Below are 26,536 nucleotides of genomic sequence, written 5' to 3'. Positions count from 1 at the left end.
ACACACACACACACACACACACACACACACACACACACACACACACAAAACAAAACAAAAAAAAAAACAAAAACAAAAACAACCAAAAACCAAAGTAGTACAGTGGTTTCTGTGTTCTTTGAGAACTAGTCCACACTGTGAATATAGTGCTGTCAATAAGGGTTTGCCAATGTTATTTGAATTTCAACAAGAAATTCGAAAATGTTAAGCTACAGAACTCATAAGGCTCAAAGGGGTTAACATTTATATCCTCTGGGCTCATTAAAAAGCATTGTCTGCTCATGAAGAAGACCTGGGTTCAATTCCCAGCATCCACATGGCAGCTCACAACCATTTTTTACTCCAATTTCTGGGGACCAGATGCCCTCTTCAGGCCTCCCTGTGTCTCAGGCACTCATGTGATGAACAGACATAGATGGAGGCAAACAGCCATCACATAAAGTAATTTAAATTTTTTTCTTTATTCACTGACAACTTCACAGGATAAATTCTCATGTTTCAGATGCCTAGAAATAAACCTGAGAAAATACAAAGGCTTTGTGAGGTCATATTATGTACCAGTAGCAGTTAAAAATAAAACTGTGACACTGGAGAAGAAAGCAAAGAATACAATCAGTTTGTAGTGTGGCCTTAGAACTATACTAATGACTAAGATTCTAAATCCCAATCAGTCAGTACTGTTTGTCATTGTGGCATTATGGTGGATAGAAGAAAATTCAGATTTAAACTACTCTTAAATGCAGAGGATGAAATTTCTCAGAGCCTAAAATGAAACCAAAGGAGGGAATAAAATAAGGCTGAACTTCTATTTGTGGTATAAGACAAAAGCTTTAACTCAGATTTCTAATAAATGAAGGTGGGAAGGACAAGAAAAAACAGGTAAAATGAAAGATAATCAAGGATGTTAAGCCTACGTGTATTAGGGGTGTGCCATTCACACATAAACGTAGACAAATAAAATGAAATAAATACGTTAAATAAAATAAATACTAAAACTAACCCTTTTAGAATGTACATTCAACTGCACTAGGAACATCCGTAATGGAATCACCGCTGCTATGCAGCTCCAGAGCACTTAACCATACCTAACCATAAGCAATCACTCTATAAACCTAACCATAAGGAATCGCTCTAAAACCTCTTGTCTCCTGGCAATCACCCATCTGCTTTCTGACTTCATGAATTTGCCTATTCTGATACATAAACGGAGCAATACAGCTTGTGGGCTTTCTTGTGCTGTAGGGTTTTCAACATGTACTTATGCAGCAGAATGCACCAGTACTTCATGCTTCCTTACAACCAGATGCTGTTCTGTTGTATGGCTATGCCACAGTTTATTTGCCATTCACTAGTTACTAACAGACATCCAGGCTGTGTACACTGTTTGGATGTACCAAGAGTATTGCTGTGAGTTCTCATGTACATGATTTTGTCTGAGTAGCTGTTTTCCACTATTCACTACAACCACTTGGAAGTGAAACTTGGCACAAGCGAACTCTGCTTAACTCTGAAAAACTGTGACCACCATTCTTTCCCATGAAAGCTGTCCCACTTCATAGTCACACCAGAAACACAGAGGGTTCCAATTTCCAAAGCCTCAAATTTTATAACTTTCTTTTAAAATTATACCATCTTGGGCTGGAGAGAAGGCTCAACAAGAGTACTGGTTCCTTTTCCACAGGTCCTGGGTTCAATTCCAACACCACATCGCAGCTCACAACCATCTATAACCTAAGTTGTAGGGACCTGACATCCTTTCTTCTGGCCTCTGTAGGCACTGCATGCTCACAGTACACAGAAATAAACGCAGGCAAGACACCCATACTCCTATTTTTTTTTTTAAATAATTATAGTTTTCCTAGTAGGTATGACAAGCCCCCAATTGTGGGTTAGATCTGCATTTCCCTAACAACTAGAAAGGCTTAGAAAAGAAAACCACATCAGTTAATATAGTTTTTTTAGGGTCGGAAGTAGAAGCATAGCATAACATAGCAAGTTTCCCTGTTCGGTCTTAAAAAGGTTAAAATCCATAGTATCAACCAGATGTGTTTTCGGCTGAACCTTTGGGTCCTTTCCAAGTTCATTCAGGATTCTGGCAAAACTGAATTGCTCAAAGTTGCAAGAATAAGACGACATTAGTAGGGGCTCTGCTGAGCTGAGGCTAGGTAGTTAAATGGCAGAATCAAGTAACAAGTGTCAGCAAATACCCACAGGTGCTGCTCATGGTGGTGCATACCTTTAATCCCAGTACCTGGGAGGCAGAGGCAGGCAGATCTTGGTGAGGTACAGACAAGCCTGGACTACATACTAAATTTAAGAACAACTAGAGGTACATAGTGAGACCCTGCCTCAAAACAAATAAACAAGAACCCCCAAATTTAGCCAGGCATGGACAGTGGTGCACAACTTTAATCCCAGCACATAGGAGTCATATGGTGTCCAGCCAGCCACGGCTATGTAATGAAATGTCTCAAAAACAATACATGAATAGATAAATAAATAAATACATACATACATACACACATACATACAACTAAAATTCATAGAAGAGATTAGCATAATGTTTAAAACAAAAAAGCCTATATTCTTTCCTAAAGTTATTATCAACATGAGAACTGATGAGAAGATTATGAGAAAAGTTAAAAAGGTATTCCTATACGTTGATGAAAAACTTCTATCAATGTGAGTCTCGCAGTTACAGAGACTATGCAATGACCAAGCATTGTCGCATTGGGAACTTAAGACTGGCTTGCACTTCTGTAAAGCAAAGGACACTGTCATCAAAACAAAACGCCTGCCTACAGATTGGGAAAGAATCTTCACTAACCCTTTATCTGACAGAGGACTAATATCCAGTATATACAAAGAACTAAAGAAGCTGAAAAGCAGCAAACCAAGTAATCCACTTAAAAAATGGAGAACAGAGCTAAACAAAGAATTCTCGACAGAGGAATATCGAATGGCAGAGAAACACTTAAAGAAATGTTCATCCTCATCAGCCATCAGGGAAATGCAAATCAAAACGACCCTGAGATATCACCTTACACCCGTCAGAATGGCCAAGATGAAAAACTCAAGGGACAACACATGCTGGAGAGGTTGTGGAGAAAGGGGAACCCTCCTCCACTGCTGGTGGGAATGTAAACTGATACAACCACTCTGGAAATCTATCTGGCGCTTTCTAAGACAATTAGGAATAGTGCTTCCTCAAGACCCAGCTATACCACTGCTAGGTATATACCCAAACTTTGCTCAAGTACACAAAAGGGATATTTGCTCAACCATGTTTATAGCAGCTTTATTTGTAATAGCCAGAACCTGGAAACAACCCAGATGTCCATCAACGGAGGAATGGGTACAGAAATTGTGGTATTTTTACACAATGGAATACTACTCAGCAATCAAAAAGGAGGAAATCATAAAATTTGCAGGCAAATGGTGGGATCTAGAAAAGATCATCCTGAGTGAAATATCCCAGAAGGAGAAAGACAAACACGGTATATACTCACTTATATAGACCTATAAGATATGATAAACATAATGAAATCTATACACCTAAAAAAGATAATCAGGAGAGCAGACATGGGGTGGTATTATCAGTCCTCGTTTAGAAAGACAGATGGGATGTGCATTGAACATATGACAGGAGTCTACTGAGCGTATTTGAAAGACTCTAACAAGCAGTGTTTTCAAAGCAAAGACTCATGACCAAACCTTTGGCAGAGTACAGGGAATCATAAGAAAGAAGGGGAGTTAGTCTGATGAGGAAAGGATAGGAGCTCCACAAGGACCAAATATATCTGGGCACAGGGTCTTTTCTGGGACTGACATTCAACCAAGGACCATGTATGAATGTAAACTAGAACCTCTGCTCAGATGTAGCCTGTGGTAGCTCAGTAACCAATTGGTTTCACATAGTGAGGGGAACAAGGACTATTTCTAACAGGAACTCAATGACTGGCTCTTTGGCCTCCCCACCCCCCAAGGGAGGAGCAGTCCTGTTAGGCTACAGAGGAGAGCTTTGCAGCCAGTCCTGAAGATACCTGATAAAACAGGATCAGATGAATGGGGAGGAGGTCCCCCCTATTAGTGGACTTGGCAAGGGGCACGGTGGAGATGAGGGAGGGACTGGGAGGGAATGAGGGATCCGGACATGGCTGGGATACAGAGTTAATAAAATGTAACTGATAAAAAAAAAAAAAAAAAAAAAAAAAGAAAGAAAGAAAGAAAAAAGACTGGCTTGCAAATTAAGACCAATCAATGAAATTTATAAATGACAATGTATGATGAAATCCTATGACTACCTAATGGTTGCAGAAAAAGTATCACAAAGACAAGTTAATAATAATGTCTGGCATGGATTTGAAAGCAGAAGAAAGAATATGTGACTGGGGGAAAAACACCACACTCTTAAGTAATGAAAAAAGTTTCGCTTTAATGGTGGATGACAGGATTTTTATTCAATTTGATTCTTCACATATTTAATAACTTCTGTTATTGTTTGTTTTGTTTTTGGTGTGTGTGTGGTGCTTTCAAGACAGGGTTTTTCTGTGTAGGCCTCAGACGTCCTGGAACTCACTCTGTAGACCCAGCTCAGACCTGAGAACTGAAAGATCTGCCTGCCTTTCCTGAGTGCTGTGTTTAAAGGCATGTGCCACCACCACCCAGCTTTAATAAACTATTTGTAAATAAACAATATTTTAAAAAATTTGTTTAGGCCCAAACAATGGCTCATAGCTATCTATAATCCTAGTATTTGGGAGACTGAAGTCAGGATTAACTCAAGCTTGAAGCTGGTATGAGTTCCAGACCTGTAACGTAGACTTAGTGTGAAGCCGTCTCCAAAACACCAAAATAATAATAAATATAAATAAGTAATATGAGACAATTTTGTATTAAGATTTAAAAGAACAATAATTCTGGGCTGGAGAGATGGTTCAGAAGTTAAGAGCACTGGCTGTTCTTCCAAAGGTCCTGAGTTCAATTCCCAACAGCCACATGGTGGCTCACAACCATCTATAATGAGATCTGGTGCCCTCCTCTGGCGTGCAGGAGTACATGCAGACAGAACACTGTATACATAATTAAATAAATCTAAAAAAAAGAAAGAAGAAAGAAAGAAAGAAAGAAAGAAAGAAAGAAAGGAAGGAAGGAAGGAAGGAAGGAAGGAAGGAAGGAAGGAAGGAAGGAAGGAAAGAAGAAAGGAAGAAAGGAAGGAAAGAAAAGAAAGAAAGAAAGATAGATAGATGATCTTATATCTTATAGCAGGACAAATAATCTCCTTGGACATAGTGGTAACTAACTGGGAAGAACAGAGAAACTGGTGACATGTTTACAGGTGTCAAGAAAAAGATATGAAGATCAGATTATTGAGGACCTGGTATGGACTAGGACAGAAGGGCTAAAATATGGCTTTGGCTTGAGCTGTCATAGTTTTTCTCTTGAGCTGTCACATTCAGCCACATTATGAATAATTAAGTGAAAGCTTTTGCTTTGCACTATCCTCACTACCCTTATTAATATAAGTTCCATTTGATGTAAGTACCTTTATAAATGAGCTTGTGGTGGTTACTATTAGTATTAACTTAACAGGCTCTGTAATCACCTAGGAGACATACCTCGGGTACACCTATGAGGGATCGGCTAGCTCTTGAGCAAGGCTACAATGTACTGTGAAAATAAGATTAATTGCTAAGGTAAACTGAGGTAGGAAGAACCATACTCCAAGTGGGTTCTTCCCTGGGTAAGGAGAAAGCTAATTAAGTCCAAGCTTCCACCTCTCTCTGCCTCTGACGACATAGCATATAATTTGTCTGCTTAGCACCAAATACAAGAGTAAATAATGAGTGGCTTCTCTTCTCAAGTCATTTTACTAGAAACTTACTTCTTCCACCTGCCCATCTTCAGCTCCATCTTTCTCTTTATCTTCCTCCTCGTCATCATCATAGTCTTCTTCTTCATCTTCATCTTCCTCAGAAGATGTATCCCCCGTTCCATCAACTTGCAGCACCAATGGAGCTTGCTGTTGGGCAGGCTGGGCCTGTGGCTGCTGCTGGCCAGCTGCAGGTATCTGTGCCTGTGCTGGTGTGGGTGCTGCCACTGTGGTAGGGATGACCTGAGTCTTATTTCCTGTAAATAAGATTTGCTGTGGCTGGATAATGACACCTGTCTGTGGTGAAATCCCTCCAGGAAGTGGTGCTAAGACCTAGGGCAAGCAAAACCACCTATTAGTCACTAGTTAGAGAGATCAAAGATCCAGAAACAAACTAATAATAATTCAGCTTTAAACAGGAGAAATGTAAATTAGGCTTGGGGCATGTAATCGGAATTCAGAATAAGATTGTTTTTGACTATACATATTGTGTTCATATACACTTGTGGTAGAACCCCACAAGAAAACCATACAGCTACAGCAGCAGAAGAAAATGGATCCCAAGGGGACGGTAGCTAAAATTGATGTACCTGCTGGATAACAGGAGCTTGTACTCCACCAGGCTGCATTTGTGGTATAACTTGTTGTTGTAGAACAACTGATTGCTGAGGTTGAAAGATATACTGGGCACCATTGGCTGCTCTGACCACCTGAAGTAGCTGGCCTAAGGCAAAAAAGAATATAGTCCATGTTGCTATTTCAGCAGCAATTAATATACAAAGAAATGAGTTTATGTTGCTTTCAAGCCAAATAACCTAGAAATTAGCAAGTTAGAATACTCACCATTTCACTAAGTGCTATAAACTATAACCATTAACCATTACTTTTCCCAATTTCCCTCCATGTCCGAATGTTTTCCCATATTTATTATATCTTCATCAGCTTTTTACCAATAAAACTTTAACAACAGATTGTAAGACTTGATTAAGAGACTGAAGAGCTCAGCAGTTACAAGCACTTGCTGCTCTACACCAGAAAACTGGGGTTCCATGCCCAGCACTCAAATAGGCGCTCACAGGCAGTTCTAACTCCTAGGAGACCTGATGGTCTCTCTGTCCTCCCAAGGAACTGCAACCATGTGGTGCACAGATACACAAGCAGATAAAATGTCCACACATACAAAATTTAAAAGTAAAATAAAAAAAGACTTAAAGATAGCCTTAATTACTTTTGGTCAAATGGTGGCAGTCCAAGAAAGTGTGGTAAAAACAATCAGACATTTCAATGCTTTTTTTTTTTTTTAACTTCAAAGACACAAAGGTATAATGTCTTACTTGTATCTTAAACCAACACACAAGCTTTGCTTCAAATTTTCAACAAGCAATGAATATTTAAGCCAATTAGAACCGCTGTAATTATAACTTCTAAGATAGAGAACAGCCTCCTGAATGTTGCTTTAGATAACACAGAGTCCTTTAAAAGTGAACAAAACATTCATGAAGACAAAGCTTGAATTTGTTCCTCACAAATTTAGAAATTAGCAAACAAAAATAATGACGATGACAGACATCAGTTCAAGTAAGAGCCTATTTAAATCTCCCGAAAGATGGGATGAAAATAACAATATTCACGCAAGGACACTATTTCTAAAAGAATACAATGTGTCAGCTCTTCAGGTCCTGTAGAACTTAATTTGGTCATCACCACAAATGAATTCAAATATCTCATTTAACTCATTTGGCAAGACAGATGCTTAATAGGAAAAACAAAAGCAAACCTCAGTACTTAACCCTTTCTATATAACCTTAGTTCCTCAGCAGGGTTCTCATTCACAGACTAAAAGCTCCATCCCCATTTTAAGTCCCAGGATCTCAGCTGGCCTCAAACTCACTATGAAACCAAATATGACACTGAACTTATGATCCACCACCTCCAACTCCCAACAGCTGTAATTATGTATGCTATTATCCCTGGCTACAATTTTCATTATCTCACATGTATCTTCAAGAAAGGTTACAGTTATTTTAACTTTAAAAATTACAATTCTGTATCTTACAGGTCTCAAATAATTTTAAAAACCTAAGCCAAAAGCTAAATCAAGTTTCAGTATTGTCTCCCTTCCTAATGACAATAAATCATTAACATAACTTGATGTTAATTTCGAAACATTTAAAACTGCTTCCCTTGTTGCTAATTACCTGAATTTGTTAGTATCTGTTGAACAGGAGTCACACCTGCAGGAAGTGCCAAGGTAGCAGCTGTAGCAGCAGCACTCTGGAATAGTAAAAGACAAAGGAAAAAAAAAATCATATTCGCTCTTAAGAAGGTCTTAGTTTACTTCTAGTGTATTTTAACAGTACATGGAGAAATTTACTAACCTGGCATTCTAGCAACAGAAGGAAGCTTCATGTGTTACAAAAAGACAACACAGCCTAAGTAACCTACTGAAGTATTTCAAGGTTATTAGGGGTCTAATTTTTTAGTTTTCCTAGAGAACTTATTCTAAGTAACTGAACAGGGAAGCTTCTTTTGCTCCTAACTCAAGCTCTCCGTCTCAGTCTAACCTGTATGTTTTTATAAACAATATGCTAGCATCCATGTTGTACCATGAATGAGACCACCACTCCATTATTGTTAAACCATGTAGTGAGGAACCACTTTTTAGTTCCTTATAGCCAATTTTCTGCTTCAAGTAATCATTTAAGGCTAAAGTCAAACCATCCTCATTTCTTTGTTTTCTACATTTCTACCAGAATCAACAGATCTCATACAAAACAATATGAAGAATTCCTTGATTTCTATATATGGCAAATTCTAAGATGTCTGATTATTTAAAAGGAACAGGGGGCTGGAGAGATGGCTCAGTGGTTAAGAGCATTGGCTGCTCTTCCAGAGTTCAATTCCCACATGGTGGGAACCACATGGTGGCTCGCAACCATCTATAATGTGATCTAGTGCCCTTTTCTGTACATGCTCATATACTAGTCATATACATTAAATAAATAAATATTTTTTTAAAAAAACCTTTCATTAAAAAAAAAAGGAACAGGAACACACTGACAATAGTCTAGGTAAAATATGTGATAAGTTGAGTATTTTTTTAGCCCAAAACCTTGGAGCCAGAGCTATCTTAAACTTCCTATATTTTTCCCAAATTAAAAAATAGTTGTAAAAAAAAAATACCTGTGTACAAACATACAGGCATACGCATGTGCATACACACACAAACACGTTTTCTTGTTTAACTTGAAGTCATTCTCCTGCCTTTGCCTCCCAAGTACTGGGATCAACAGGTGTGTACTAACACCCTTGGTCTTATTTTAAGACAAGGGCTCACTTCATAGTCCAGGCTGGCCTCAAACTGGTGATCCTCCTGTCTCTCCCTCCTGAATGATGACTACAAAATTGCCCTATGACAGTGCCAGTGAGACTGAGTTTTGACAGCAATCACTCCATTTAGTTCTGAAGCTTTTATTTCTCTTCACCCTTGCTGCAAAAGATTTCCATCACTGTTTGCTTAATTTTGTACTTTTAGGTATTTTTATTCAACTCACTATAACTACATTTAGGCAGGCTTCTATTTCCTTATGCTTTGACATTCCTTAAGACACCAAACATATATTCTGTTTAACATGTAAAGTTTTAGAAAAACAACCATTAGAGTAAGTTTAGGGAAATAATTATACAAATGCTTTAGAGAAACTAATGCCAGGCAATCAAAATTATTTCTGAGCAATTTAGAAACAGCTCAGTGGTTAAGAGCATGTATTTCCCTTGTTCTATTCTTGGCACCCACATGGCAGCTCACAACCATCTGTAATTCCAGGTCCAGGGGATTTGACACCCTCTTTTGTTTTCTACAGGGACCAAGCAGGCATGTGGTACACAAACAATTATACATGCAGGCAAGCAGTCATACACTTAGAAAAGAAATAACATTGTAAAAACAATACAATAAATAAAAATTAAAACTAGTTGCCAGTACTGGGTAGCAATGTAAAATACTGCCTAGGTATGAATTTGCAAGACCGGCTGTACACAGGGGGAAGTCATACAACTAACAAGTGACCCTGCTTCGTATGTGCTTATAATCACATCTGTGAAATTTTATGGCACTCAGAAAGTCAAGGTGTTTGTAAAAATATTTTTCATTAAAAACCAAATAAATCTCATTGCTAGCGATACTTACACAGACCAGGAAACAATTTCAGAAATTATTTTTTGCCTTTAAGTAATAACTTTGGTTGATTTTAAAAATGAAATGCCACACTGAGGCACTACAATATTTATAGCCTTCCTATTTTAAGAAAATAAGCCATCTGTGATAAAGTACTAAATAACTGGTCACACTGTGGTTTCATGTTTCTTTTGAACATTAAAGACCAGGTGAAGACATTCTTAGGGCTTCTTTCAGTTCATAGTTACACACTAATGCATCTAATGAGTTACATGCCTCAAGTCTAAGTTTAAGAATTTGTGACATTCAGTGTGCCTATCCACTTGAAATGTAACAAAACTCTACTAGAACTCAACTGCATAAAATACATATTAAGGCACACACTTGAGGATTACAGCAAAACTATATGTTACGTTTAAATCAGAGCAAAGACTCTTTTAAACATGCAACTTTAGAAATAGCTTCCGTGAGTGGGGCATTCTGGCACGGCCTTTAATCCCAGTCCTTGGGAGGCTGAGGCAAGCAGATCTCTGTGAGTTCGAGGCCAGCCTGGTCTACAAAGTTCCAGGACAGCCAAGGCTGTTTCACAAAGAACCTCTGTCTCAAAAAACAAAACAAAACAAACAGCTTCCTTGAATGCTTCAGGAGAAGGCTACATGGTCAGCACAACTAGATTTGATGTTTAAAAACAAACAGAAGATAGCATGGGAGGATGGGTAGAAAAGAAGGGGTAGACCTAGGGAGAATTGGGGTAGGGAATGGATATGGTTAAAATACACAGTACGAAATTCTCAGATACTAATAAAACTCAATTTTTAAAAAAGAAATAGCTATCTTGAATTGTCCAAAACAGTTACTTTTAAACAAGTTCCTAAATCTCAGCATTCCTGTACTCTTACTCATTTTTTTGAGACAGGGTTTCTCTGTGTAACACTGGCTGTCCTGGACTCTCTTTGTACACCAGGCTGGCCTACTCAAACTCACAGAGATCTGCCAGCCTCTGCCTCCCTGAGTGCCACCGCACCCAGCCTGTTCTCAGACTCTTAATTCATCTTCTGAAACAGAACTACGGGTGTTAGTATATGTTTAGTGGGTTCCCTAAAGCTATGAGGCGTCGCCCAGAGTATACCGGTTTCTTTTTTAAAGAAAAAATTAAATAGTTTTATGAACTTTAATGTCTGAGAGTAGCTATGCATTTAGATTTGTGGTTAACAGCTATTTTGTTCAAATCTTCCATAATCCTCAAGTTGTTAAATACAACACACATAGGAATAATTGCAATTTTAGATTAAGTAAGTAAAGCCAGTGTAAATGCCATGTTCTAGTCTTACCGTAATACTTGATGTATTCATATGCTGTATCAACTTAGAATCAGGAACAATAACTTGGGGTGCTGTAGCTACAAAAATAGAAAAAAAAAGGACCAATTGGAAACAAGATCATAAGGCACTCCACGGTCAACAGAAATGTCATAAAATGCTCAAACATTTACTTATTTTCATGCTTTTACTTCATTTTCTACATTAAAATGCTCTAAAACTATTTGCTATTTCAGAAGCTTTAAAAAAAATTTATGGTAATCAACAACTAGCATATATTCATTTTATACTGAAAAACATTAATAAAATGACAATACCTAGACCAGGCATGGCAGTGCATGCCTTTAACTCCAGCACTTATGAAAACAGAGCCAGACAGATCTCTGAATTCAAGGCAGCCTGGTCTACACAGTGAGACACTGTCTAAAAACAAACAAATGAAAAAAAAATCCTACAGCATTTTTTTTTTGCCAACTTGTCAGCTACCTCAATGATGGTATTTTAATTAACTATTTGAAAAATACAAAGCAATGGTTTAAAAACGCTTGCTGTTCAAGCAGGAGGACCTGAGTCTGAATCTCTAATACACACATAAAAGCCAACTACGTAGCATGAGCATTGTAATACTACTGTTCTATGCAGTCAGAGACAGGAGAAAACTCTTAAGCTTGAGGACAGCTAGCCTAATGTATACAGAGGTAAAAAAAAAACAAAACAAAAAACAGAGACTGTCTCAAACACAGTGGAAACCAAAGATCAGCACCGGAGGTTGTCTTCTGACTTCCATGCATGTACCATGGTACATGAGTACCTACATCTGCACGTATGCTCACAAACATTACACACACAAATCAGAAACAATGGCAATGTTAGTTAAAAAAATAGAAGTAATTGTTTGATCCCGCAAATTTCAGAGAATACATAGATAATCCCATTATCTTGATAGTCTCTGAGTGAAAAAAATCAATTTTAATTTATGATGACCTAAAATCCTAATGCCATGCCTAAAGGCATTAGGAGGAACAGTCATCAAAGATGGAACAGATGAGATTATGTGGCATAAACTTAAAATGGGTATTAAGAGCTGGTAAGAAGGTTCAGTAGGCAAGGGCACTTGCTGCTAAGCCTAAAGACCTGAGTTCCAACCTTAGAACCCACATGGTACAGAGAACAGACTCCTGCAAGTTGCTCTCTGAGTGACGCATGCATACCACGGTCTACCGCTCCTCCACACACACTAAATTACGTAAGCAAAATTTAAAAAATAGATACTCAAAATCTATTAGCTATAAAAAAATAAACCAAATCATATAGGCTTTTCTACTGCATATAACTATTCATTTTGTATTTCATATACTCTCAGATGGAATAAGTGAGTCATCAAATAGTTAACACACTAAACTAAGCTTTCATTTATCTTCTGGGTTTTTTGGCCAGTCAAGACTCACCTAACTACAGTATTCTGGAAATTTGTCCCTGAATAGGTTTTTGTCATATAAAAACCTACATATGACGGATCAAGCTCCCCTACTCACCTACCTACCGAGACAGGGTTTCTCCATGTAGCCCTGGCTGTCCTGGAACTTATTCTGTAGACCAGTCTGGCCTCAAAAACAGAGATTCCAGGAGAGTGCTGGGACTAAAGGCATGCAAGATTCTTAATCTTTCCAGCACCCAGATTTTCTTCAACTGTAAAATGGAGCTTAAGAGCTATTATGCATAAAAGGTTAATAAAAGAGGACCTATAAAATAACTTGCATATTGTAAAGAACTATGACAACGGTATATAAATGATTTTTTTCTTTAAGCCAAGCATTAAAAGCTAAGTTTTATATTCATTTCGCACTTAAATTGGACTGAATTTTCGGACTACCAAAGTTACAAAATTTCTCCAATATTTAAGATGCATAAATAAAAGAAAACAAATACACCTTTTCCCAAAGATCTATTTATTTATTTTATGTATATGAGTACTCTATCTGTATGTACACTTGCATGCCAGAAGAGGGCATCAGATCTCATTATAGATGGCTGTCAGCCACGATGTAGTTGCTGGAAATTGAAGTCAGGACCTCTGGAAGAGCAGACAGTGCTCTTCACCACTGAGCCATCTCTCCAGCTCCCAAACATGTCTTTGAAAGAACACATTTCATAAAGAAAACTACCTTATAAAAAAACAATGAAACCCTTCATAAATAAGCCTGTATAGACCAGGATCCTTGAGAACAACCCTGAGTGGAATATGGGACCTTGCCTCCAACCTGTGTGACACAGGGTTTCTCTGTAGTATTTCTGGTATGTCTAACAGGTTAGCTGGCCCACAAGCTTCTGAGAATCTGTCTCCACCTCCTATCTCCCCATAGGGACATAGAAACTTAACCCTCTTGCCTTCATGCTCTTGGTCCCTAGCTTAGATCATTCACATATCACACCTCCTCTCCCAAGGATACTCTTCATAACTTCTTCCTTTGTTATTTTGTTTTGTTGCTTTTGAGGCAGGATCTCAAGTAGCCCAGGCTGACCTTCAGCTCACTATATAACTTAACTGAAGATGACCTTGAGTATCTGATCCTGTCTCCCCCTCTTAGGTGCTAGGATTACAGATATGCTCCACAGTGCACAGTTTATGCAGTGTGGGATTGAACCAGGGCTTCATGTATGCTAGGCAAGCACTCTACCAGCTGAGCTACAAGCATAAACTCAGCCAATAGAGGGAAAGAAAAAGAACAATCAGTATAGATTTCACCCACTACCAAGCATCTATTTAAAAAGGATAACCCAAAAAACTCAAGAGTCAAAGGAATAATTTCAAAAGACGAATCTAATTTGTAAGCCACGACAGAGAACTCCAACCTTCTCACCTTGCTGTGACGCAGGAATCAGGACCTGTTGGGTCTGTGCTTGCTGAGGTACCGTTTGCTGAGGCTGAGCTTGCTGGTGGTGGTGGTGGTGGTGATGCTGCTGCTGTTGGGGTTGGTGCTGCTGCTGAACTTGCAATAAAAGCTGCTGTTCTTCTGAATGAAATCCATCTACTGCCCTAGACTGCATTAGTTTATTTTCCCACAACTAAGACAAAGAACAGTAAAGACTTCTCAGTGAGTTAAACTCTGGACATACAGGCAAAACATAGATGTATGTAAATTTCTTCCACCTTAGGAAATAATACAATCACACACACATACACACAAAATTAGCATTAATTCTTACCCAAGTTTTATGTAAGGAAAATAAACCTTAACCAGATCTCATGTTTATTGTACTGAAGAACTATTTTTACATTCCAAAAAACTGGCAGGTGTTATTTAACAGTGTTCCCGCAGTCAACACCTGAATACCCACAGCTTATCTCTTTATTTCAAAACCATTATTAAATTACTTTTCTTTGATTAATACTTTTAAATAATAGTCAATGGGACAAATATTCATCTCTTAGTAACGAGAAATAGAAGCACTGTAAATTAAGACAGACCTACTCACTTTCTATTTGTCTAATCTTATGAGGAAAAGAAAAGTGAGGCTGCAATGGTTATCCCAATCTCTACACTTCCTGAAATGTCCTTTCTTCCAATATGCCAGGGATTGACAATTACCTTCTGCTTAGTCATTTCTATAGGCTGAATATCTAGCCTAAAAAGTCAAAATCTGCAATATTCTAAAATCTGTACCTTTTGGATTCCTGATATCATGTCATCAGTGGAAAATTTCACCTGATGAAATTTTATTTTATGCACAAAACTATTCAAAATAGTATGTAAAATTAAATTTCTAGCAATTTAGAAAAGACGTATGTGAAACATGTGAACTTCACTGTATATATGCAAGTACTCCAAAATCTGGAAAAAAAAATACCAAAAAAAAAATTGTGTGTGTGTGTGTGTGTATGTATGTATGTATTTTCCTGGGTGAGTGACAGCTTTCAGATTAGGGATGCCCAATCTGTATTTTCTGACTTCACCATAGGGTAAATTCTATGGGAGGAGTGGGGGAAGAGAGCCACTCAAAAAGGAAGGAATTTAAACATTTCAGACTACTTCATCTTTCCTTAACATATTTGCTCTCCAGCATATTTAATTTACAGCTTTACTCCTGTAAAAAATTATCCAAGAAAGTAAATTTCTAAAACGCAAATGAAACAATCTGGCCATTTTTACACCGTACTGTTTTTAACTCCAGGACCTGCTCTTGGGACACTGCTAACTCAGAGGCTTCTCCAAGATCCTTTCAGAGGTTCCTCTTGTTATACTCACAGATTTAAAACAAAACAAAAATCCTCACCTTTCCCTTTCTACATGACCTAGATTTATGACTACATGCTAGTAACAATCCTAGCATCTTTCCACTGGTGTACTGAAGAAACAAGTAAAAGTCAGGTCCACAGTAAAACTACTTCTCTAGCAAGCCCAATACTTGAATGCCTGGAATCTATACTTAAAGAGATACTAACCTCTATTCTATTCATGGTTATCAGAGCTTAGAGTCAGCAATTATTGAATACTAGCTGCTATTACTACTGCACTAGTGGCTTAATTATGCAACAGCATTACATCAGAGGCTGGGAAACCAGTTATTCCTGGCTTGTCTACTAATGTGACTCAATCATGTAACATTCGTAGATATTTTTCTCATTTAAAATTAAAGGAAAATTCATTTAAGATTACTTCTAAACTTCTAGCCAATAACAGAACCTTCTACAAACCCCACACTAAAAACAAAGTCCTGTAGCAACAAAGTACTACCCTTCCTAAGAGCCCAAATTGTGGCTGGCTCATTATCTCTGCAAAGTGGGCTAAAAACAGGTACCTGCATGACAAATAAGATACCTTATAATTAATATATGATATATGGTAAGTGTTTCAGATATGCTATTCACCTGAACCTCCTGTTTTCCTCTTTTCCTTTTTCAAACTCAAAACCTAGTTCCTCATGAGTCAAAACCAAAGGGGAGAGGCTGTTACAGTTGATCAATGGGTTAAGACACCTGCCATCAAGCCTGATAATGGGTTTGATCCCTGAGACCCACATGGGTAAAAAGACAGAACTGCAGGGCAGTTTAATCCCAGCACTCAGGAGGCAGAGGCAAATGGATCTCTGAGTTTGAGGACAACCTGGTCTACAGAGCAAGTTCCTGGATGGCCAGTGCTAATGCAGAGAATCCCATCTCAAACCAACCTGCCCCCTCCAGAAAAGAAAGAGAACCAACTCCCCCAAATTATCCTCTGATCTCTATATGCACATGGTGGTACATATGCATTCACATGTATGTGTGCATATATAAATACATATACACATATAAACACTTTTTTTAAATAATTAAAATGTGAGAAACTGTTTTTTAAGCCAGGTGTAGTGGCACAGCACTTGGGAGGCAGAGGTAGGCGAACTCACAAAAATCTGCCTGCCCTGCCTCCCAGAGGGCTGAGATTATATACAGGTGTGAGCCACGGTGCCTGGCTCCAACTTGGTTCTTAAATTACAGTTCTGACCCTGTAGTTAACTTTGTAACTCCCAACCCATTACACTTTTTTGTTTGTTTGTTTGTTTGTTTGAGGTAGGGTTTCTCTGTCAGTTTGGCTGTTCTGGAACTCACTCTGTAGATCAGGCTGGCCTCAAACTCAGAGATCCACCTGCCTCTGCCTCCTGGGATTAAAGGCATGCACCACCACCACCTGGCTGCCATCATACTTTATTTTAAAATTTATCTTATTATTTGTATGTAAGACTATATGTCAAATGCTTGTGAATGAATGACCTCACTAACCTGAAGAGGGTGTTGAATCCCCGTAACTAAAATTACAGGCAGTTGTGAGCCACCTGAAGTGGGTTCCAGAAAAAGAATTCTGTGCTCAGAAAGAGCAGTTATCACTTAATGACTGAGCCATCCCTCCAGACACACTTCAACCTTTTTTAAATTCAATGTTTCATTTTTATTACCATCAGTTGGTCTACTCACTGTAATGCAAGCCCATCATTCCAACTAAGCCTCTATGATAAGCAGAAATACTGACTTCAGGTAATGTGCAGCTGGGTCAAAACTTGTAAATGAGAAGGTTTTGAGTGTATTTCAGTGATAAGAGTACTTGGCCCAGTTAGGATGAAATTAGAACCACAAATCCAGAACCACAAGAAAATTAAGGGAAAAAAAAAGAGAGAGAGACAGGGAGGAGCCAGTTGCTGCAGAAGAGGAAGAGAGCTAAATCTGAGGTGAGATCCCAGGTTTACTCTATCAGCAGGTTAAGAAGTGAGCCACAAGCCATTATAATGAATTGTCCAGGTTATTTGGTGATGTTTGCAAATGAGAGAATACCTGTGTTAAAGTCTAGACCAATGCTTATCAAATTGAGGACTGCAACCCATTAGTGGGTCATAAAAAGTCAAGTTGAAATTTTCTATGAATAAAATCAAACTGAGAGGAAAGCGAAACATAAATAGTTTCTGTATTAGTACTTCTGTTATACCGTATGCATAAAAGCTTAAGAAACATTGTTTTCTGCATTATTAACAGGATTGGCATTCTAAAGTTTACAAACACACCTCTGCTTAACTGTACCCAAAATAAGTCATAATCTGTAGATTATAATATGTACTTATAACCTACAGATAACCTACTTATAACCTACAGATTATAATAGGTACTTATAACCTAAAAATATTACCCTGTGTGAATATATTTTGAAAATATATTGGACTATTTTGGAAACTACTCCACATTCCAGCTGGAAGTCTTGAACCATTCTCAACTCAAATATGATTTTTCACATACATACATACATACATACATACATACATACATACATACATACCCATGATAAAGTTAAATTTATACAATGCAACTAAAATCAGTAAAACAGAACAACTATAAGGATATTCTGTGATAAAGCTATGTGATTGTCGTCTCTTTTTCAAAGTATCTTATTGGATGTATGTAGTCTTCTTGTGAGGGTGTGAACTATGATGCGCCTCTGTATAAGATAGGGAAGTACACAAGACACTGTGATGTAACAGCTATATGTTAGGTTATCTAGACATAAACACCATGACATTGCACAGGTATTCTGACAATTAGGTTGACACTAAATGATTAACAGATGACTTGCATCTGCAGAATGGATAAGCTGGACAGAGAAATGCCTCACAACCTGGATTCCATGCAACTGGCTGGGGAGAGATTTCATTATTCTAGTCAGAATGCACACAACTTAAAACTCACAAATAGCTTATTTCTGTAAATTTTATTTTTTCTAACAAAGCTGACCAAAGGTAACCACAATCTCAAAAATAAATAAATAAATAAACAAAGAAAGAAAGAAAGAAAGAAAGAAAGAAAGAAAGAAAGAAAGAAAGAAAGAAAGAAAGAAAGAAAGATTGGGGCTGGAGAGAAGACTCAGTAGTTAAAAGCACTTGCTGCTCTTCCAAAGGACCCAGGTTCAATTACCAGTATTCACATGACAGCTCTCAACAGTCTGTAAGCCCCAGCTCTACGGACTCCAATGCATGCTACTGGCACAGAAACAGAATGATGGATCAACGGGATCAAACAGAAGGCCCAGAGATAAACCCACACACCTACAGATACTTGATTTTTGTCAAAGAAGCCAAAACCATACCATGGAAAAAAGACAGCATCTTCAACAAATGGTGCTGGTCTAACTGGATGTCTACATGTAGAAAAATGCAAATAGATCCATATTTACCACTCTGCACAAAACTGAAGTCCAAGTGGATCAAAGACCTCAACATAAAACCAGACACACTAAACCTGTTAGAAGAAAAAGTGGGGAAGAGCCTTGAACTAATTGGCATAGGAGACAACTTCCTGAACAGAACACCAACAGCACAGGCTCTAGGATCAGCAATCAATAAATGAGACCTCATGAAACTGAAAAGCTTCTGTAAAGCAAAAGACACTGTCGTCAGAACAAAACAACAGCCTACAGACTGGAAAAGGATCTTCACCAACCCTGTATTTGACAGAGGGCTAATATCCAGAATATATAAAGAACTCAAGAAGTTAAAAGGCAACAAATCAAGTAATCCGACTAAAAAAATGGGGTACAGAGCTAAACAGAACTCTCAATTGAGGAATACTGAATGGCATGCTCAACGTCCTTAAGTCATCGGGGAAATGCAAACAAAATGACCCTGAGATTTCACCTAACACCCATCAGAATGGCTTAGATCAAAAACTCAAGTGACAACATATGCTGGAGAGGATGTGGAGAAAGGGGAACCCTCCTCCACTGCTGGTGGGAATGTAAACTTGTACAACCACTTTGGAAACCAGTCTGGCTCTTTCTCAGACAATTAGAAATAGTGCTTCCTCAAGATCCAGCTATAGAACTCCTAGGCATATATATACAAAATATGCTCAAGTACATAACAAGGACATTTGCTCAACCATGTTCGTAGCAGCTTTATTTCTAATAGCCAGAACCTGGAAACAACCCACATGTCACTCAACAGAGGAATGTGGTACATTTACACAATGGAATACTACTCAGCAACTAAAAACAAGGAAATCATGAAATTTACTGGCAAATGATGGGAACCAGAAAAGATCATCCTGAGTGAGGTAACCCAGAAGTAGAAAGACACACATGGTATATACTCACTCATAAGTGGATATTAGACATATAATATAGGTTAAACATACTAAAATCTGTACACCTAAAGAAGCTAAGCAAGAAAGAGGACCCTGGGTAAGATGATCAATCCTCATTCTAAAAAACACAAACAGAACAGACATAGGAAGAGGGAGAAAATAGGGAACAGGACAGGAGCCTACCACAGAGGACCTCTGAAAGACTCTACCCTGCAGGATATCAAAGCAGATGCTGAGACTCATAACCAAAACTTTGGACAGAGTGAAGGGAAGCTTATAAAAGAAGGAAACAGACAGATGTGGAGGGGACAGGAGCTCCACAAGGAGAGCAACAGAACCAAAATATCTAGGCACAGGGGTCTTTTCTGAGACTGACACTACAACCCAGGACCATGCATGGATAACCTAAAACCCCTGCACAGATATAGCCCATGGCAGCTCAGTGTCCAAGTGGGTTCCCTAGTAAGGGAAACAGGGGCTGTCTCTGACATGAACTCAGTAGCTGGCTCTTTGATCACCTTCCCCTGATGGGTCAGATGGAAGGGGAGGAGGATGGCCCCAATCAGTAGACTGGGGGAGGGGGAGGGGAGGAGAAGAGGGTGAGCTTGGGAAGGGATGAGGGGAGGGGGCTACAGCTGGGATACACAATGAATAAATTGTAACTAATTTAAAAAAATCATTTTAAAAAAAGAATGAGAACCTAGCAATCATGGTAAGTAGTCTATTAACTCAACAAAGATAAAAATACCATATAGGTAAGCACCAAGCTTATACTATCAAGTAAAGTTCGATTTAGTCAATGTTTATACTTTATCTTCATTCTTTAAAAAAAAAAAGATTCAGATCTACAACTGTTTTGCCTGAATGTGTGTATGTCTAAAAACCACAGAAGTGAGAGGGCATTGGATTCCCTCAAAATGGGAGTTATGGTTGGTTCTGAGCCTCCATCTGGGTACTGAGAACTGAATACATGTCTTCTGTAAGAGCAACAAGTATTTTTAACTGCTGAGCCCTGTAACCCTTCAATTTCACTTTTACATAATTTCAATTTATCAGAAAGTTTCAGGTTCTAGATATGGGCTTTTAAAATAATGTTACACTGTTTTGGCAAAATAACTATATCAGTAATGCTAAATTAGGGATACTGAATTATTTAATATTTCTTTTGCTTAGAAAACTGGAAGAGCCCTTTTACTTTATTTTTATTTTCTCTATTTCCCACAAGTAAATATTAATTCTGTCATACCCACACTTTGGCAATTTTTGCCTAGGTACCTAAAATTGACATGAACAAAATTCAACTTCTGTTCCCCAAAAGACTGAGGTATACAACTGTGTTACTGAGACAGTCTAACAGCTAAACTTTATTTAGGTCTATATAGTAAGTACATATGTAGATATTATCATCTCCTTTAGAGAAAAGGAAACTGAAGAACAAGAAGTTGGGCAGGTTATCCAAGACCAACAAAGAACAGAAGGCAAAAACAGGATAATTGCAAGCCAGAAGTCTAACTCCAGTGTCCCTGAATACTGATTGTACCCTCGGTGCTTCACCTGCATCCTCATGGTCCTTGCTTCTCATTTAACCAGTTACTTCATCTACTTTCTGTTTCATTTGCTCTTTGGAGAAGCCGAGTTCCCTAACATCTTTTAGAAGCTCAGCTGTACACTTTATCCAAGAGCTAGGTATTTTGTGGAATTAGAGAGTCATTTAAAATTTCTAGCCCAACACAATGCTAGAGAATAAGCACTTCACAGTTTGATTTAAAAGTAAATTCTGACCATCTCTTGACATCTTCTAGCATTTCTAGAAGATGGTAGAAATGTGAATGTAGGTCTTTTATCTTGTGGCACACCTAGGTTCACATATCTACTTCTATCAACTAAAGGCTCTTGTCAAAGAACAGAAAGCAGGTATTTAACCAATTTATAGTTTAGTTATTTATATCAATGTATCAACTATCCATGTATAATTAGGGTATAATGAGAAAAGTGGTTCTCAACTTGAGGCGATTTGCTACCACTTGCTTACAAAGATTAGCAATAAAGACATTTCTTTTTTTTATTTTTATTAATTAGTTTATTCACTTTGTGTACCCCCTTGTACCACCCTCCTTTCTCCCCTCCCACCCTCCCTTCTCTTCCCCACCTGTGCCCCTCCCCCAGTCCACTGATAAGGGAGGTCTTCCTCCCTTTCCCTCTGATCCTAGTCTATCAGGTCTCATCAGGAGTGGCTGCACTGTCTTCCTCTGCGGCCTGGTAAGGCTGCTCCCCCCTCTCAGGGGGAGGTGATCGAGGAGCGGGCCAATTAGTTCATGTCAGAGACAGTCTCTGTCCCCATTACTATGGAACCCACCTGGACACTGAACTGCCATGGGCTACCTCCGTGCAGGGGTTCCAGGCCATCTCCATAAGTGGTCCTTGGCTGGAGTATCAGCCTCAGAAAAGACCCCTGTGCCCAGATTTTTTTTTTTTTTTGGTTCTGTTGCTCTCCCTGTGGAGCTCCTTTCCTCTCCAGGTCTTAGTATCTCCCCCTTCTTTCATAAGCTTCCCTGCACTCTGCCCAAAGTTTGGTTATGAGTCTCAGCATCTGCTTTGATACCTTGCAAGGGTAGAGTTTTTCAAAGGTGCTCTGTGGTAGGCTCCTGTCCTGTTCCCTATTTTCTCCCTCTTCCTATGTCTGTTCTGTTTGTGTTTTTTAGAATGAGGATTGATCATCTTACCCAGGGTCCTCTTTCTTGCTTAGCTTCTTTAGGTGTACAGATTTTAGTATGTTTAACCTATATTATATGTCTAATATCCACTTATGAGTGAGTATATACCATGTATGTCTTTCTACTTCTGTGTTACCTCACTCAGGGTGATTTTTTCCGGTTCCCACCATCTACCTGAAAATTTCATGATTTCCTTGTTTTTTTTTATCGCTGAGTAATACTCCATTGTATAGATGTACCACAATTTCTGTATCCATTCCTTAGGGGCATCTGAGTTGTTTCCAGATTCTGGCTATTACAAATAAAGCTGCTACAAACACGGTTGGGCAGATGTCCTTATTGTATACTTGAGCATATTTTCGATACATTCCTAAAAGTGGTATAGCTGGATCTTGAAGAAGCTCTATTCCTAATTGTCTGAGAAAGCGCCAGATTGATTTCCATGTGGTTGTACAAGTTTACATTCCCACCAGCAGTGGAAGACATTTCTTAACAAAACTAAAAAAGGTGCTCCCAGCCTCTAGTGAGCAGAAGTCAGTTATCTGCTAACATTCTTTAAAGAAGCTATTAACTAATCAGTCCAACACGTCAAACACACCAAAGCTGAGGCACTAAACCAAGAGGCATAGAACCTGACTTTAAGAAGCATCTCTAACTGAGGACTCCATTTTATCAGCACATACGAAAAAGGTTAAGGATGTGGCTCAGTGGCAGAGCATTAGCTTGGCCTGTGAGAGGTTCCAGGAAGCGGGAGGGTAGTTACATGGTTTTGTACTTGCTATTTAGATATAGGTAGGTCTGACAGATTGGGTTTATCATTTACTCTGGGGTTTTGTTTTCAGTTTGTTTTTCTTAAGAGTCTCACTATATGGCCCTGAACAGCCTGAAACTATGTAGACTAGGCTGGCCTCAAATTTGTGCAGATTCTCCTACCTTCCCGTCCTTAGTTGCTCAGTATTCACTTTGAAGAGAATTTTTAAAGTGTCATTCCCATACAGTTACTTGCCAGTCCACAGTCCATTTCAATACTGACCACATCAGACATCTTGCCTAGCTCCCACAGTTTACACAACCAAGTGAGGTCTTAACACTTTAGGAAATGATCTCATTAATTAGACTGGTTTTGTTGAGATGTCCTGCATTATCTAGTTTAAATCGACCTCACCATGCATCTCAGTTCATATTCTAACTTGGTACTGTGCCTTAGCAACCCTGATAATCTGTGAAACAGTTCAAGGAGAAGAGCCAGATCTAAATCACAGTGCCCACTATAATTCATAAAACATACAATGGATGTTAGCCTTGCTAACAAGGAAATCTGTGTAGCTCAATATGGTGATCACTAGCTTCGTGTAATGATTTAAATTTAAATTAAGTAAAGTTAACAAAGATTTATTTCTCAGTTCCTCTAATCACATCCCAAATGCTTAACAGGCACATGTGGTTAATGACCACCATGCAGCAGACAACAGACACAGAGCATCTCCACTGCAGAGAGCCATCCCGCACATGTGGTTAATGACCACCATGCAGCAGACAACAGACACAGAGCATCTCCACTGCAGAGAGCCATCCCCTCAACAGGACTAGTTTCCTACTGTCAAATACAGGGCACATTCTGAAAATTCTAACGAGGCCCTGAAGAAATTTAGTGCAGAGAATTAGGTTCATTCTGGTCTAACAGCTTTAACTCTTATTTCAACCCAAGATAAAAAATTATGCCCCACTTAACAACAACGAAAATAGCACTATTAAGATTCTAGAGCCATATCGGTTATTATGCGACTCAGCTAAATATTCAGCTAAGTGCCAACCACACAGGCCAGGTATTATGGTCGAAAATGCATAAAATATGTAAATGAAGATACTTCATTTTTCCAGGACAATTCAGTTTCTTTGAATACAATGTCTTACAGCTATGGGGACCTGTGGTTAGACTGAATTCTCCAAGCTGTCAACTTACAAAGCAAGAACAAGTGTAAAAAAAAATCCCAGATTGACCCCTACCATAGTCAATTAAAGTTTTTAGGGCTCATACCTACACTCATAGAAATTATATCAGCCAGGCAAAGCGGCACACATCTGTAATCCCAGCACTCAGGGAGGCAGAGATAGGCGGATCTCTGTGAGTCTACAAAATTTGTCCAGGACAGCCAAGGCTACACAGAGAAACCCTGCCTCAAAAAACTGAATGAATGAATGAACGAACGAATGAACAAATGAATGAATTCCTATCTTACAGGAAAAGAAACTGAAATATAAGTTCTCTACCCACAGTTAAGAGGAAGAACAAATGACACAGTTGAGGTTTAAGACCAATACCCTTCACTAGATTAGTGTCTCTCCTTAAACTCAAACATTCACCCTATAGAAAAGTTACTTATTGTTGAAATATTCTTTTAAAAAAAAGACAAACTCACGGTTTTTAGTTCCATTAGGACTTGCTCATCCACTCCATCATCCAGAAAGATGTCTCGTACATCATTAATAACATCTTCAATCACAGATCTATACAATTTAGGCTTTAAAGGAAAAATAAGATTCAATAAAAGACTGATTTAACAGGCTTTGAGAAATCCTTAATTAAACATCTAATCTTTAAATACAAACCATTTGGTCAACTATCTAAATTTTATTTTAAATTGTAACTTTAAAGACATGGCAACCCTAAGCCAGGATTAGCACTCAAGAGGCAGAGACGGAAAGATCTGAGTTTCCAGACAACTTTGATCTACATATAAATCCTGTATCCAAAAAGAAAAAAAAGAAATTGGCCTCATTAAACTGGATTTGATGACTATATATTTTATAGAAGTATAAGACTGGGCAAAATAGTTCATAAAGTTCTTTATGCACAGTCTGTCCATACAAATTCCAGTTATAATTTCCTTGATTGTGACCAAAATATCTAACATTCTGATTTATAATAGTTTATGCTTATGTCTGGTTCCTACTATCCATGCTTGGTTTAACCACTGTCCTGTCTCGTAACCTTTCCAAGTCTTTGGGGAACTTTTTGTTCATTAGGCATCTCCTGGTCATACCCAGCGGTCTCATCAGCACTCGCTCATACAAAATGACATCACTGCTTTTTTTTCCTCTGCCCTAGTTGGTACCTTCAAGCTACAACACTCTGGCCGTGTAATTTTAAATTGGTAAGATAAATTTCCAGCAAACCAGATGTTTTAATGTCTGAAATCAGTTACCCCAAGCCTTTTCCTTAGAGATTAAGACACTGAGATACAAATCTGGGTTCTTTCGGTAGCATTTAATCATGCAACAATTAGCCTATAACTTAACCAATTTAGAAGCACTATGAAAGAAAAAGGGAAATGCTTAAATTCTAATCTTTTGTCTTTATTACAGTTAAGGTTTTCAGATCAGTCCTTTCAAAACACAGTATTTCCTTTCAAAACACAATATTCCAAACTTTGAAACTGGCAAATTAGAGGCTGAATGTGGCATTATCAAGTGATTAATTGGAAGGTTCCTTTTAGAAAGTGCTAATTTTTGGCATAACACTAAGTAAACTGGGTGTATTTTTATACTAGACACCACGATAACCGCTGATAAACATAAAACCATCACCTAATATTTAATTCTTAAAATGCAGTTTAGCCTATGCCTTTTCACTTTCTCTACACAGCTGTGTTTTATGGGCATAGATCTCACTGGGAAGCTTCAGTCACTATTTCTTTGAAAAGCTTCATGCCTTAGGTATTTGTATTAAGAAAAAGCGATAAATTGTGGGCAACTGTAGTTCCAACATTTCCTCAGTACCTGATGAACAAAACACTACTAAACCCAAGTCCCCCGAGGGAAAGAGACATTTAATGTAAAAAGTATTTTTTTAAC

The 26,536-nt window shown here is 38.3% G+C and overlaps 1 protein-coding gene and 1 non-coding gene across 2 annotated transcripts in view; both read right to left on the bottom strand.

Moving 5' to 3' along the window:
• Positions 1–26,536, bottom strand: part of Gtf2a1 (general transcription factor IIA subunit 1) — a 34,318-nt gene that overhangs the window by 6,766 nt on the left and 1,016 nt on the right. The window contains exons 2-7 of the mRNA XM_055593109.1: positions 25,102–25,203; positions 14,230–14,434; positions 11,381–11,448; positions 8,071–8,146; positions 6,463–6,596; positions 5,885–6,205 (exon numbers count right to left, since the gene is read on the bottom strand). Coding sequence (XP_055449084.1) covers positions 5,885–6,205; positions 6,463–6,596; positions 8,071–8,146; positions 11,381–11,448; positions 14,230–14,434; positions 25,102–25,203 — 906 coding nt within the window. The remainder of the gene's footprint in view (positions 1–5,884; positions 6,206–6,462; positions 6,597–8,070; positions 8,147–11,380; positions 11,449–14,229; positions 14,435–25,101; positions 25,204–26,536) is intronic.
• Positions 12,258–12,400, bottom strand: LOC129666262 (small nucleolar RNA SNORA79). The gene has a single exon (XR_008718546.1). It is a non-coding gene; the product is annotated as a small nucleolar RNA SNORA79 (small nucleolar RNA).

This window comes from Psammomys obesus, unplaced genomic scaffold (assembly GCF_907164565.1).
Source record: "Psammomys obesus unplaced genomic scaffold, mPsaObe1.curated_primary_1811, whole genome shotgun sequence".
In the NCBI taxonomy this organism is placed as follows: Eukaryota; Metazoa; Chordata; class Mammalia; order Rodentia; family Muridae; genus Psammomys; species Psammomys obesus.
The sequence above is the reverse complement of the archived record's forward strand: the minus strand, read 5'-3'. Positions and strand labels throughout refer to the sequence as shown.